The sequence below is a fragment of the Equus przewalskii genome, chromosome 1 (assembly GCF_037783145.1).
Source record: "Equus przewalskii isolate Varuska chromosome 1, EquPr2, whole genome shotgun sequence".
In the NCBI taxonomy this organism is placed as follows: Eukaryota; Metazoa; Chordata; class Mammalia; order Perissodactyla; family Equidae; genus Equus; species Equus przewalskii.
The window spans coordinates 122,210,573-122,225,728 of NC_091831.1; the positions used below are offsets into that span (position 1 = coordinate 122,210,573).

Below are 15,156 nucleotides of genomic sequence, written 5' to 3' on the forward strand. Positions count from 1 at the left end.
TTTCTAGAAGGCTTCTCAGTGATTCTAATGAGCAGCTAAGCCTGAGAAGCACTGCCTACATAGACCTAGATCCCTCAGGTGGTCACTCACTTTGCACATGTGCCTCACTTCTCTGGGCATCTCCTGCTGTTGGTCAGAGCAACCCCACTTGGTGACCTCCTCATGTGGGTAGATCGCAATCAAATCAGTACCTAGTTTCTTCCTCGTTGGAGTCTCTTCCTAGGGCTGCCATGACAAAATACCACAAACTGGGTGGCTTAAAACGACAGAAATTTATTCTCACAGTTCTGGAGGCTGGAAGTCCAAAAGTAAAGCACCGGCAGGCCACGCTCTCTCTGAAGGCTCTAGGCAAGGGTCTTTTCTTGCCTCTTCCAACCTCTGGTGGTTGCTGGCAATCCTCGGTGATCCTCGGTGTTACTTGGCTTGTGGACACATTACTCCAGTCTCTGTGACTGTATAGTCACTTGGTGTTCTCCCTGTATGTCTGTGTGTTTTCTCCTCTTCTTATAAGACCACCATTCCTACCGGATTAAGAGCCTACCCTACTCTAGCAGGATCTCAACTGTTTACATTTGCAATGATTCTATTTCCAAATAAGCTCACATTCTGAGGTTCCAAGAAGGATGCTATTCAACCCAGTGTACTCTTCCTCACCCACATGAAGCAAGTCTTAGACATTGTCTTCATCAGAATGCATGTAAGACCTTGCTAACTGGGAACACAATGCCGCTTTTAAAAGTTTTCATTTTGAAATCATTTTAGAGTTATAGAACAGCTGCAAAGATAGTACAGAGGGTTCTTGTATGCTCTTCACCCAGCCTCCTCTAATGTTAACATCTTATAAAACCACGGCACATTTATGAAAACTAAGAAATTGGGGCTGGCCCCATGGCCTAGCGGTTAAGTTTGGCATGCTCCGCTTTGGTGGCCCAAGTTCAGTTTCTGGGCATGGACCTACACCATGTGTTGGCAGCCATGTTGTGGTGGTGAGCCACATACAAAATAGAGCAACACTGGCAACAGATGTTAGCTCAAGGCCAATCTTCCTCAACAACAAAAAACTAAGAAATTAACACCAGTACAATACTTCTAACTAAACTCTACACTTTATGCATATTTCAGCAGGTATTCCACCAATAGCCTTTTTCTGTTCCAGGATCACATCAGGACACCACCTGGCATTTAACATCATGCTTTGAAGAATGAAAAGTGTTTGGACCAAGCTGTGATCTACAACATCAAAAATTCACTTCAGGCTTCCTTCCCTAGTTCACCCTCCAGTTTCTTAGCCACCTTCATTTTTGCATCCAACTGGCTCTATGTTTCATCTACTCATCTTTCTTGTTTGGATCTGATAGCCCAAATTTTTCAGTCAAGTTAGTTCTTAACAATTTTGAGGTCATAGGACCACTCTGAGAATCCACTAGAAGCTACAGACTCTCCTCTGAGAAAAATGCACAGACAAAAACAATTTTGCATCCAATTTCAGAGCAGACATCAATCCTCCCTTCTCCTCCCCGAGGGCTTCCACCTAGACAGGACCTTCCATAGTCTGGCTTCCCCAAGCATTGATTCTGTAATGAAATCAGCACAACTCACTATCAAGCTCTCTCCCAAGACAATTTCTCTAGATCCTGGACATAGCAGCAGTGTTCTGCACTCTGGGTTTTGACCAACACCAGCTGCCCCAGCCACTGCCTTGGGCTGAGGCTGGGCAGAGCTCTCCAGCTGGACACTGAGGACAGCTGGACTCTTTCTGGCCAACTTGGCTGTCAGTATTGAACCCTACAAGTTTTGCTTGATCCATCACCACTTTGGAGCCCACTTTCTCTGTGATGGGAAGAAATATTTCAGAACTTAACATTTCTAAGTCCAGAAGCCATGTTATCATCTAGGTTTCAACAAAGAAAGGTGACTCCAGGATCCAGAGCAGTACTGACAACTCCTACCAAAACTGGATCTTCTGCCATTTTGAAATGGCAGGAACCTTGGTCCCAGGGACAATGTCTGCCTACCACACTTCATCTTTGGAAATGGCGTGCAAGGTCCTCCACAGCGAAAGCCAAACAATTGTCAACCCTAAAACCCTACATGTTCTCTTAAGCCACCACACCAGCCCCTGTAGCAGGAACCAAGGAAAAGGGAACCTCCATGCCCACTCACTCCTGACAACCTTAATTTGAGCCTCTTGCTCCAACCTGTTCATTGAATGCTGTTCTGTCCCACTCGGTCTGCCATCCTCGGAGGCTGCTTGTTTCTATCAACACCTCATCCATCTGATTGATGGTCCAGGTGTCACCTGAGCTACCTACCTTTAGTAAAGACCCCTGCAGGCTCCCCTGTGCCCTGGGGTCACACTTTCGCCCGTATTGTCACTCTAGCCAGGATCAAGTCAATTCCTCCAAAATCAACCACAAGGCAACAGAGTTGGAGAAAAGACAAAAATTATTCCTATGGGCAGGGCTGGGTCTATTCTTACCTTCTGCAAATGGTTCCCATTCATAAAACCGGCCCATGAACGGCTTGTTGTTGTAGGATGCACACTGTACCTCCCGGATACTTCTACTGCTTTCTGGGCACACCTAATAAAGCAGACAGCAAAGAGCCAGTTAGTGTCCATTTCTTCTCGCAGCCACAGTCAAGGCCGAGGAGACCTCTCCAAGTTTATGTGCTAGCCCTCCTCTACCAAAAACAAGGTTTCTGAAAATTTGCTGATTGCCTACAACAAAAATTCAAAATGCAGATCCCAAGGCTTCATAGCACACGTTCTAAGTCAGAATCTTTGGAAAGACACTAAAATTTTAACAAGTCCCCCAGGTTGTTTTTGTACACCAAAATTTGAAAACCACTAACCTAAACCTTCTGCTCCTGACAAATAGGTCTGCTCCCCTCCCTCAAAGAGGTCATCCACTTCCATCTGTTTGACTTTGTTTGTGCCATTCCCACATGGGATAATATTCACAGCAAACCTGTACAGAGCCCTTAGCATGTGCAGGCACTGCTGTAAACATAGGATACATATTAACTCATTTAATCCTCACAACAAACAATGAGGTAAACATGCTAGTTTTGCAGGTTTTTCACAGACGAACAAACTGGGGTATGGAGGAGCCACACAGCCTGGGAGGGCAGAGGCTGGATTTAACTCCAAGAAGTCTGGTGCCCACCAGGCTGCATCTCAGCATCCTCCCTATCTTGTCTAAATTCTCTCCGCCATCTAACGCAGAAGCTCCCAGCCTTTGCATGCAAAAGAATCACTCAGAGATCTCATGGGAAATGCAAATGCCTGGATCCCTCCTCCAAGGATTATTATTCAGAAAATCTGGGATGAGGTCCAGGAATCTGTATTTTATCAAATTATCCAGGTGATTCTGATACACTAGACTACTCAAAGAAAATATCCAGCTCCCTCTGGCTTATTTCTTTCTTATTTATAAATGGTAAATATGAGCAAAGTGTGACATAAAAAAAATAAATGTGAAATAAAATAAGATTAGAATCTCTCATTCAAATCGTGGATAAAGTATGGCCTAGCTTTTTTAAAGCTAGCTACACTCAGTTTAAGTGTGGGCTGTGTGTGCATGAATGTGTGTTTTAATAATCAGAAGGGAAAGGAATCTGGCCCCTTAAATATTAAAAGCCTTGTGTATAAGAAGTCTCTGGAACGAATGGCTAAGGAGATAGCTCAAAGTCTGAAGGATTTACAAAGAAATCTACTGTATGTATCAGAAACACCAGGTCTTCTGGAAGATGAGGGAACAGAGGGAGGAATAGAGCGAGATGGAAGAAAAAATGTCTCCTCTTGATAAAGGACAGTCTGGGGAGGCTGCTGGTACAAACACCAGGGTGGTCATAACCTTGCTGCAGCCTGAGCCAAACCATATGGAGCAGGAAGCCATATGAAATAGAATGTGATGGAAACTGGTGGGGATAAAAGGGCCAGGTGGACGGGCAGGGTGGGCTGAACTCTGACAACCAGTGAGAAGCTGACAAGCCAGGGAAGGCTGTCTCCAAGGGCGGTGGAAGCCAAGCTGCTAGCGTCCCTAAAGCCAGAACCAGGTAGGCTTCCAGCAATACCAGCTGTCTCCATGAAGGATTTGGGGTTAAGCTGCTTTTTACAACCCTTTGGCCAGAACCAGAGTTAGACTAGGATGTGATCAGTTGGGTGACTTGGGAGAAGGCACCAACCTTGCAATGAGAAAGACTTGCTAAGGAGCTTATTAAAAATACAGATTCTTTGGCCTCACCCCAGTGCGAGGGTGGGGAAACAGGCCCAGGAAGACATGGTTGAATTGCTCCCTCAGGTATTCTGGTGCCGCCAGCCAGGCACCAGACTGTGCAGCAGCAATGAAGAGCCACACCCAAGCCTCAATCTCACTCCAAATTCCTTAACACATAGCGTTCGAGCAGAAGAGAACCAAATCCAACCCCTTCAATTTATAGATGAGGAAACCGAGGACCGGAGAAGTGGCATCCCAAGGTCCCAAAGTGAGATAGGAAGAGAGCCCAGAGCACTGACCGCCCACCCGGCTATCATCAGAAACCAGAGATGAGCTGCTGGGTTGTAGGTTTTCATATGGAAACAGACCAGAACAAGCGGGCTAAATGTCCTGTTCCTCAATTAACCACACCTATGCAAAGCCAAGCTACAACGAGGCTTCAGCCAGAAGCCATGCTAATTAACCTGGTGGCAGTTACCAGAATTGGAAGCTGCAGACCACAAAAACTTGGCCAGTCTGCTTAATCTCTTTCTCTCCATCAGCAAAGTATTGCCTATTGGCCAGACCATGAACCAAAGCACCTTCAGAATCATTTTGAATTGCTCAATATTTGATGACATAAATGTATATTTCATGACATGGAAAGCAGTCCACAATCCATTAAGTGAAAAAAGTGTTAAAATCATTATCGGGGGGTGGTGTGGAGAGAGAGTTAAAAGTCTTATCTCTGGAAGGTGGGTTATAGATGTTTCTTTCCTCTTCATGATTAACTTTTGGTTTATTTGTATTGTCTAATTTTTCTGCAATAAATATGTAATATTTATATAATAGAAATTTATCAGTATTGAGCCCTTCCAAACCCATTTGGCCCTCAGCCAGCCTTGCATGTGCCTGTAGTTTATAAATCTACAGGGTGTTTTAATACCCCACTAACACCTGGCAGTCTTATTCCATCCATATGCATCTGCCAAGACAACCAGTCACCTGTGATGGGTCATTCAGGATACCCCATCCCGTCAACAAGTTCTTTTCTTTTTAAGTCCAAATTATTTTGGAATCATTTTTCTTTTAAAGATTTAATTTTTTTCCTTTTTCTCCCCAAAGCCCCCCGTACATAGTTGTATATTCTTAGTTGTGGGTGCTTCCAGTTGTGGCATGTGGCATGCCGCCTCAGCTTGGTTTGATGAGCAGTGCCATGTCTGCGCTCAGGATTCAAACTGACGAAACACTGGGCCGCCTGCAGCAGAGCACGTGAACTTAACCACTCGGCCACGGGGCCAGCCCCAACAAGTTCTTTATATCTGAGCATGGCCCAGTTACCTCCTAAGGCACGAGGGCTTAATGTGGCATCAGACTCAGTGGGGAGTCAGGTGCTGAGGCAGCAAATCCATCTACAGTTGCCAGGAAGCAGCCCAGCCCGAGGCTGACTACGGTATCCAGCAAGGGAAGGTGCAGCAGAAGGTAACAAGGTGCCCTAGCAGATGGGCATGGCCCTGTGCATGACCCCGAGCAGGGACTCACATGAACCAGGCAAGCTGCCAGTTAGAGGTAGGGCACTACTTCCTGGGGAGGAGAGGGACCTGGCCAGAGAAGGGCAAAGCTCACAGGGCCCAGACATGGACGTGGGTTATTGAGGCAGAATTATGGTACAGGAGAGGAAGGCAGAAGCCTGGAGTGATGACGATGATGTTAAGAATAGCTAACTTTTATTGACACTTACTAAATGCCAGATACTCTACCACATGATTTATGTATGTTAGCTCATTTAATCTGCACAACTAATATACTCCTTTGTCACATGAAGAAGCCAAGGCAATGAAAAGTTAACTGAGCTGCCCAAGGTCACAGAGGGAGTGGCAAGCAGGATTTGAACCCAGACACTCTGGGTAGAACCTATGCCAGTAACTAGCATGCCATGAACCCCTTAAGATTGCGTGACAGCAAAGTCAATTTGCAATGGGTCCTCAGACAAGGAGGCCTTAACTCCTTCTTGCTTCCTGTCAGGAGAGGTCCTCAAGGCCAAGGTCAGACTTAGCGTCTGACGCCTGGTGAAGCAGCCCCAGCTGTAAGGAGCAGGGAACTGTGGACTGAGGATGAAAACCAAGCAGGGCTGGGGAAATTCTGTTTCATGTCTCTTTTGGAGATTACATCTGTTTGTGCTTGTCATACTATTATCAGTAGATGATCTCTCATTGTAACAGACTCTCTGAAGTGAAAACTTCCAGGTTTCAGATCATTTTACATTTGTTATATTTTAAGTGGGTTGTTTCCTGATGCCATAGACTGAGTCACCCTCACCTTATCAGTAATTGTCTCTATATTACACTGTGAATTGGCTTTGGGCAGATTTCCTGCAGACAGCTAATCCTTTCCGTGGGCACAGATTCTTGCAATTTTCAGGCCAGGAAACTGAGACAGGGAAAAAGCCATGTAGATAGAGATCAGGCTCACTCAGGATGGGGCCAGCAAAGACCGGAGCTTTATAGCCAAGAAATGCCCCTGGGAGATAATCTCCATCAAATGCTTCCCTTCCACCCCAAAGAGGGAGGGATGTTTCCACTGGTCTCTTATGGGAAGAGGAATAAAAATGTACTTTAATAGAATGAGCTGAGTCCTTATAATGCACTTCAGGCTCTATCCAAAGTTCCATCGAGACAATTGCCTGGGGTTGCTATGAGTCACAAAGAGTATTATGGAAACTCAGGCTGTTTCTAGTGACCCTGGTTAGTCTGAGATGACAAGTGCCAGTGCCTAACTTCACTGCTCAAGAGGCCACTGTTGGTGATCACACATTTACCTTTTGGCAATTAATTGCTTTCAATTCCCCAGGAGACTGAAGAGCATCATCCCCAATGAAGGAGGCAACAAGGAACATGACCCTGAAACCTGCCTGGGTCAGATACGCATTTTTTTTATCCTTTACATTACTTTGGCATCAATCAAAAGACCAGCTACCATAGCAACATATGATGTATTTAACATCACCACAGCGAAGAAATCTAAAAAAAGAAACCTAGAAAATGTCCCTGCACTGCCATGAGAAAGTGGCTATGTGACCTTGGGCAAAGCACTTTGCTTCTCTAAACCTAAGTGACTGCATTTCAGTAACAAACCCAGCACCACGTGCACTCCCCAAGGATTCTTGTGAGGATTAAATTAGTAAGACATTAAGGTTTCTAGCATGTAGTAATGTTTAATAAATGTCTCTGGATTCATTTTCATTTAGCTGAATTGGAATCTAAATGAAAATGAATCCAGCAGACATCAAAACGAATCCAGCAGTTCCATAAGCTGTAAGTGCCCGAAAGGCAGGTGTTCTGAGCAAACATTCCCCTCGTTTCTCTTCTGCAGCTGGAAACAGGCTTTGTGTTCTAGCTGTAGAATAATATAACCATGGACCAAAATTTCTTACAGGTTATCCAGCACATTTTTCAAATATATTTAATATCTGATTTCTTGAGTCACTTGGAACAAACTCAGCCTCACAAAAACTCTTCTGTGCCCTCTTACCACTTTCAGCGCTCCTCCAGACAGTTAGCCAACTGGTCCATCCAAAGAGCTGGGCCAAGGCTTGGGATTTAAAATAAGAAAGGAAAAAAACCTGAGGGTTTCTTAGTTCTCATTTTTTTTCCTCCATCCAAGTTCATAATATTCTTCTAGAGAAAAGTATTTCCCTCTCATTCAATACATACATCAATACACTCAATACATTCAATACAATACATACAGTAACATCAAGACTCAAAGGACGTTAATATGACTAAGCCCATCCATTCACCCAGGAGTACCCTACACATTTAAGTACTCTGAGCACACATCCGTACACATCCAGGCCTATCCTAGGAGTGCTTATTTATTCCTCCCTCCTTAGATTATTTACATATCTCTATATCTCTAAGAAGGTCTAAAAGGGAGCATCTTTTTTCTAACTAATCAGGAAGTATACAGCAAAATGTAAATTTTTTAAAACATTCAAAACTCCCACTCCCCTACAAAGTACAAAATTTCCTAGTTGCTACCTTAGGGTTCACATGAATATGACTGGCTTCCTTCCCCGGTGCTATCTGCCAGGGCAGAATGGAAATTCCTTCAAAGCAAATATTCCTTGTGTCTCTCCCATGTGGTAGGTGTTGTGACTATTGAGGATACAGAGAAGAATCCCTCATAATAGTCTCTCGTAGGGATTTCACAGGCCAAGGTGAGACAAATCCGTAAACAAAACATGTAATCCAATGAGAAGAATTTAGTGAACTGTTGGGCACTAAATTTCTAATCTTACAATGCAAGAAGCTGACTGATCCTTCCCAATATTGATAAACAAAGAAAACAAAAATTGTTAATATACTATATATAGTCAAAAATATAATTAAAAATAAAAACGTGGCTAGCAGAGATCAGCAGAGTGGGAGGAAAGGAGGTCATTTCTAGATCTTTCAAAGCGAGGAGTCGACGAAAAAATATGAAGTTGATACATCAAGAAGCAGAGGTATTAGTATGCTATTTAGAGTTAAGGAGAGAATGACCATAAGAACTAAAAATTAAAAATGACTGACTGTGATTACATCTTGGGAGAGGAACTAGTATATGCCTCTCTCTACCACTGTGATATTTCTTACAATCTGTACTACGTTTTATAATCATGAAAAGCGACATTTGTGAACAATTCATATATATGTGTGTGTGTGTATTCATACATATCTGTTTCATACATATTAAATATATTTATATACAATACATGCGAATATTTATATTTATATATTTAACATTTAATATTCATATATTCACAGATGTATTTCATATATAAATGAAAGGCCATTGATAGAATATGAAAAAGTCAACAAGAGAATTTTCCATGGAAAATTCCCAGTGGTCTGAGAGGATGGAAAACAGAATGATGCAAAAAGCACTGACCCCAGCATGTATTTCCCAGATAAGGAGATTGATGATAAGCTCTGATTAGAGAAACTTACTTTACGCCCCTCAGTTAGAAGGCCTATCCATCCACTAACTGGCCCCACAGTTCCTGGCATGTTTTACATCTCACAGAAATAGACTGAATTCTTACCTGGCCCACCTGCTAAGTTTCTCCTTAAAACTACAGGAAGTTGTTTGTCAGTTCCTTTCTCATTCAGTGTGAGACTAGAAATGGGGTAGAATTGGAACTGCCTAAAGAGAGCTTAGCTACATGGGAGATTTGTCCAACATCTTCCCTTCATTTTCACTTACTCCAAGACAGAAACAACTCCAGGGGGACAAACCCATTGTCAGAAGCCAGTCTCACCCCAGGGAAATTTACTGGAGAGTCATTGATACCAGAAATCGTCGTATCCACGTTTGCTAAAAGCTGCTTTTAGCCCCAGGAGTTTTTCCCCTCATAACATTAAGTGCACTCTGTCTAAACTCAGGATCACGTCTCCTTTGGCAGCAAAGCCCTTTAAAGACTCATAACCTTGTCCCCGCCTTGCACCAGCTGACCCACTGCAGCCTCCCTTCTCCAGGAGGAGCCGAGTGTCAGTCTCCTCTCCAGGGAGAAAGCATTGAGTTCAGAGTGCCTAAAGAGAGGAAGGTGGCGAGAGAGACACTTAGGCCTCCAGGACAAAGGGCATAAAGTGTCATGGTGGTTAACATAGTTAGCAAATAATAATACAAAACCCCAGAAACAGCTAGTAGAAAAGACTTTTATTTTAACTACCTCCCTCAGGCACCTGAGGGATTGCTGTATGTTCTTCTTCCTGTTTCACCCCTATAAAGACTAGCTCTTTTGCTCCCAAATCTTGGCCTTCAATGAGCTTCCATAAAGAAGAAACTTAACTATTTGCTTGATTCCTTGAGTACTTGTTATTTTTAGCCACAGCTGAGCAAGTGCAGGGCTGTGGATAAACTATGGATACCTCCCTGTGTTGCCCCTTCACTGCTGAGGACATACTTGCAGGGAAGACACCGCTCATTGGAAAAACATCTGATTCCACCGAGAGGTTCCCCAAGAACCCCCATCTTGCTCCTCAGTCCTTATGGGAGCACAAAGGGCCTCTAGGATCACTGTCACCCCCTTTTCCTAGAAAAATCCTCCCCTCACCTGGGTAGCCTGCAGTTCTCCAGGAGGCCTCCACTGACTCCACCCCTGCCAGGTTAATTTCACTGTCCAGCGATCTCAAAGCCCCTACACTGCACATGCAGTGATGCCTACACCATGCACTTGTTATTACCTATTTATGAGGCTCTCTCTCCCACTGGACTCTGAGCTGCTTAGAGCCGGGGCTTGTTCTAACCTCAGTGTCCTTGACCCACAGCCTAACACCTGACCCACTCAGTCAATGCCAATGCTGTGTTTATGGACTCCAAGCAAGAACCTGCAGTGGTGACTGACTTGGAGCATTGCACTAGTAGATGTCTAAGACTGATGCCTGCTCTAAAAGACCACAGATTCTCTATCCATCCTGGGCTTTGCCACCTTAACGTACCCATACATATTGTAAGCAAGAAAAAAACCCTTCTTTATCTTTAAAAACTACTTTCAGGATCATTAGTGCTGTATTTATTATCAATTTTGCAGTATTTCATAGTGGACATCTTACATGAATCAAATAATCCTAAAGACACACTAGAATGCTTAAAATTCCCAGATGACATAAGATAGGGTTTCACATTAAACATGCACATTTGAGGGTGTAAAGAATTCATCGGCATGAAGTTATGTATAGTTTCACTTTCATCACTTTTAATATGACCCAAAGGTGATTACAGTGAAACTACATCACAACTAAAATGTTGGGTCTCTCAACAATCTTGTTTTATTGTTGGGCAAAGGGAAAGGCCTCTGGACCAAAGCTAACCAGAGGACAAAGGGAACTCTGAACAAGGCTGACCATCACATCCACAATGTCATGACTTAGTTCCTCAAAATTGGAAGCTGTTCAGATATGCGGAGACCTTACTCCATTCCTATCTACAGAGAGGCACGTAAGCCACGTTCACTTATCCAGGTCAAAAGAGTTTATTAACAATGTGTCAGCACCATACCCAGCTCCTTATATACATGATCTTCTCTGAACCTCACATCAATCCTATGGAGAGTGGGTACTATTATTATCTCCGCTTGGCAGATGGTCCTCAGAGAGTTAAATAACTTGCCCAGGGAAACTGGGGTTCACATCCAGTTCAGCTTTGCTCCCAAGCCCACTATCCCACACTGCCTTGCAGGCCTAACATCCAATTAAGCCAGTGGATAGAACTGCTTTTTGACTTTGCACTATGTTTTAAGAAGTTTCTCACCCATCTATCTCATGTATGAAAGCCAAACAAGGCCCATGAGATACCTCTGTTTTGAGATGTTAAAGAATAAATTCCCCAATAAGGCTGTAATTATTTAAAGTGGGTAGGAGGAGGTGGGGGGGAAAGGAAGGAGGGTCTCTACCACCTGGCAGTCATCACAGCACCTGAGATGCTAACACAATCCTGCCCTCCTGTCTTCAACTAAGCTGCTTCTTTGCCCCCAGTGCTCTTTTCTCTTTTTCTGGCCATCCTTGAAAGCCCATCTCAACTGTACACTCCTCAGTGGAGTTTTTCCCAACCCTATGGCTTCCTGCTCTGTCCCCTACAGGTCTTTCCCCTCGCTAAAATGCTCCAGCACCAAGCACAATGACTAACTAGCGGCTGCATTTGGCACCTTCTCTACCATTGGACCATAAGAGTGCTAAGGGAGGGACCATGACCAATGATCAGACTGTTCCGAGAAATGGAAGGCTGCAAAAACATATCCCCTAACTCAGACTACCTGCATATGCATTACCATGCATCTCAAGACAGCATTCTACTGTGGGGGTGGGATTAGAAAAGGGATATTCCACCCAAAACTTGGGTGAGATATACTGGGCACTTAGTTTAAGGGATGGAGTTCTGAAGTCAATGGCTATTTCCAACTTGCCCTGGCCTACTTTCCATTCTTTTTCTTCTCCCAGGTAATAACTGGGAGAGATCTCTAAATGCATGCATTATTTTCTAATCTTTGGAGAGGACATAAGTGATAACCTGTATTCTCTGTTAGATTAGTAAAATTTTTTACAATATTGTCCTTCACCTTTTTCCTCTTTGAGTGGGAAAATTTACATAATTTGGGGGTTCATGTTATCTCTTCAGGTTGGACATTGGGGAAGATATGTAAATGTCTACATAAGGTCATTGATGCTGAGATGCTGGAGCACACGGGTTCACGTAGGGAGTGCGCAAATAAGACACAGGACTAAGACTGTTCTCCTCAGAAAGGCCTGCTTGCAAAGTTGGTCTTTGGCTGGCATCTGGGAACTGGCATTTCAGAAGAGTTTCCATCACTCTCCAAGTGATAAGAGTGACTCACTATGCCCAAACTATTTGTACAAGCAAGATAATGTATGCTGAACTCGTGCTTTCCTCCTGGGAGTCTGGAATTTGGGTATGCGGCAGGCAGAGGGTGCCTATGTGATCAGACCCCAATAAAAACTTTGGGCATGGAGTCTCTAATGAGCCTCTCTGGTAGACAACACTTCACACACATTGTCACTGCATTGCTGGGGGAATTAAGTGTGTCCTGCACAACTCCACAGGGAGAGGACTCTCCAAAGCTTGTGCCTGCTGTCCTCTGGACTTTGCCCCACGTGCCTTTCTCTTTGCTGATTCTGCTCTGTATCCTTTCATTGTAATCAATCAGAGCTGTGAGTATGACTATGTGCTGAGTCCCGTGAGTCCTCCCAGCAAAGCATCAAACCTAGGAGAGCTCTTAGGGGCCCCTAACATGGGAGTTTTAAAGTGTTCATGGCTTACACCTCAAGTCACAAGAAGCCATAGGCTTATAAAAAGAAGATATGTAGTAATGGGACCTCTAAGGAATGACATCTCTGAATAAAGTAAGTAGGACGTGATTTGGGATGATAGGGTGCACTGGGAAGGACACTATGTAAAATGTTACAACCAAGAGAAGGGAATAAAACCTGCACAATCCTTTGTCAACAGTTACTTCTTTGTCCTGGGGTGAGATGTTATTTTGCCGACTTCCAAAATGATGGCAGACATCATGAATTCACAAGAATTTTCTAAGATTCCTTGCAATTCAATCTCCTCAGTTTGGAGTTACCCCAGCACCCAGAGCAGCCACAACTTCTACATGGGGAGAAACAGCCCTGCTGTTGGCAGCATAGGTCTAGCAAAAAATGCATACTTACAAAATGTAGATTAAATGAAAGAAATGCTAAGCAGACATCAGGTCCACATACATACCAAACACCCTCTGTCTCTTTTCCCTTATCTTTATAGTTTACTTGGTCTTAAAATAAAGAAACATACTATTCAATGGGAAAATATGTTCTACATTAGAAGTGAATTCATTTCACTTTAAAAGGATAGCAATGGATATTCAAGAACAGGGACCATGTCTGATCATGGACACAAGTATTTCTTTTCAATCTATAAAGCACTTTCCTAACATCACCTCATTTGATCCTCATAACAACTCTATGAGGTAGATAATATGACTTTTCTTTTATCCTTCATGGTATCTGGTCTGTTACAAGACAAGCAATGATGCTCAACTGAGACTTACTGGTTAACTGATTAGTAATGGCCTTAGAAAAATTACTGCTTTACAAAAATTAAGAATTCTTGAAGTCTGTCAGTGGAAGAACAAGCTAAAAAGCAATCCAGGCATTCAGAGGAATTATTAAAATCACAAATTAAGTCATTTCTATGAACTCTATAGCAGGAAATATATTTTTAATGAGGAAATTGAAGCTAATATATAACAGCTGTCCTGTTACCTGGTAACGGAGTATTAAGGCAGATTAAATTATTAATGAAAAATATAGCAAGTTGGAAATTTAACCTTTAAACATTCTCTTATTCCTTTCTCTTTTATATACACAGTATTTATACTGATATTTTTTTAAAAAACACATTTGGTCATCTTATGTAGTTTCCATTTATAATTTGCTTTGCTCCTCATTAGCTATGGAATCTCAGCAAGTTATTCACTAGCAGATTTTTTCACGATATGGTATCTAACATGTTCATGCCTGGAATAGCAGGCAACCTCCAGGAAACTTACTGGGTGATACCTATGCTAGTCAAACTCCCAAAACTCCCCCTTCTTTGGCTCCACCACTGGTGGCCCTAAACAGCCAACTGCACTTGACCCACAGACCCACGAGCAAAGAATAAATACTGTTGTCATAAGGTCACTAAGCATTTGGGGGTTGTTTGATATGCAGCAATAGTGATTGTCAGTAAGCGACTCAAGAAGTTACTCATCAGTTACTAAAGTCACAACCTTATAAGAAAGAAAAGTACATGAGGAGGCTACATGAAGAGAAAAGAGAAGGAGGGAATATAAACAGGTACATTAACATGGCCTAAAAAACCACGCCTTCACTGTCTTCCACATGTTCACTGCCAATCGACACAAAGATAAGCATAGCAGCTGATTCCAGGCCCACTAAGAGGCGGTGAGGACTCACGTTGGTGTTGCACAGCTTGTACTGCCGATAGGCTCCGATGCAGGAGATTGCCGTAGACCGGGCAGGCTGGGAGAAGCTCTGAGCTGCCCTGTGGGCCCCAGTGCCATGGCTGCTGCCTGTTTCTGGGCTATGGAAGAGACTTGAAGCTGCAGGGAAGCCTTGATCATGGGTCAAAGGCAGCTGGTAGATGGAGGCCTCTGAGGCCTGCAGTCCAGAACGAGGGCCACTGTCACTCTGGTACAGAGGCCCATGCTGGGGGGCCCGGTAGGCTGGCGGGCTGTAGCCAGGGCTAGAACCAGATGCTCCCTGGGACCTCGAATGCCGAGATGAGGGCCTCTGCCTCCGAAGCCTCTGCGGTGAGTGGGCAGAGTCCGTCTGCAGTGGTAAGATGTACGGTGCCTTACCATAGCCATACTTGCCAGGGCCGATGGGACCTCGGGTCCTGCTCCTAAAGA

At 43.7% G+C, this 15,156-nt stretch overlaps 1 protein-coding gene across 4 annotated transcripts in view; it reads right to left on the reverse strand.

Moving 5' to 3' along the window:
- Positions 1–15,156, reverse strand: part of THSD4 (thrombospondin type 1 domain containing 4) — a 552,284-nt gene that overhangs the window by 424,231 nt on the left and 112,897 nt on the right. For all 4 annotated transcript variants that reach the window (XM_070621956.1, XM_070621972.1, XM_070621963.1 and 1 more), the window contains 2 exons: positions 14,702–15,149; positions 2,480–2,582 (listed from right to left, as the gene is read on the reverse strand). In XM_070621956.1, coding sequence (XP_070478057.1) covers positions 2,480–2,582; positions 14,702–15,149 — 551 coding nt within the window. The remainder of the gene's footprint in view (positions 1–2,479; positions 2,583–14,701; positions 15,150–15,156) is intronic.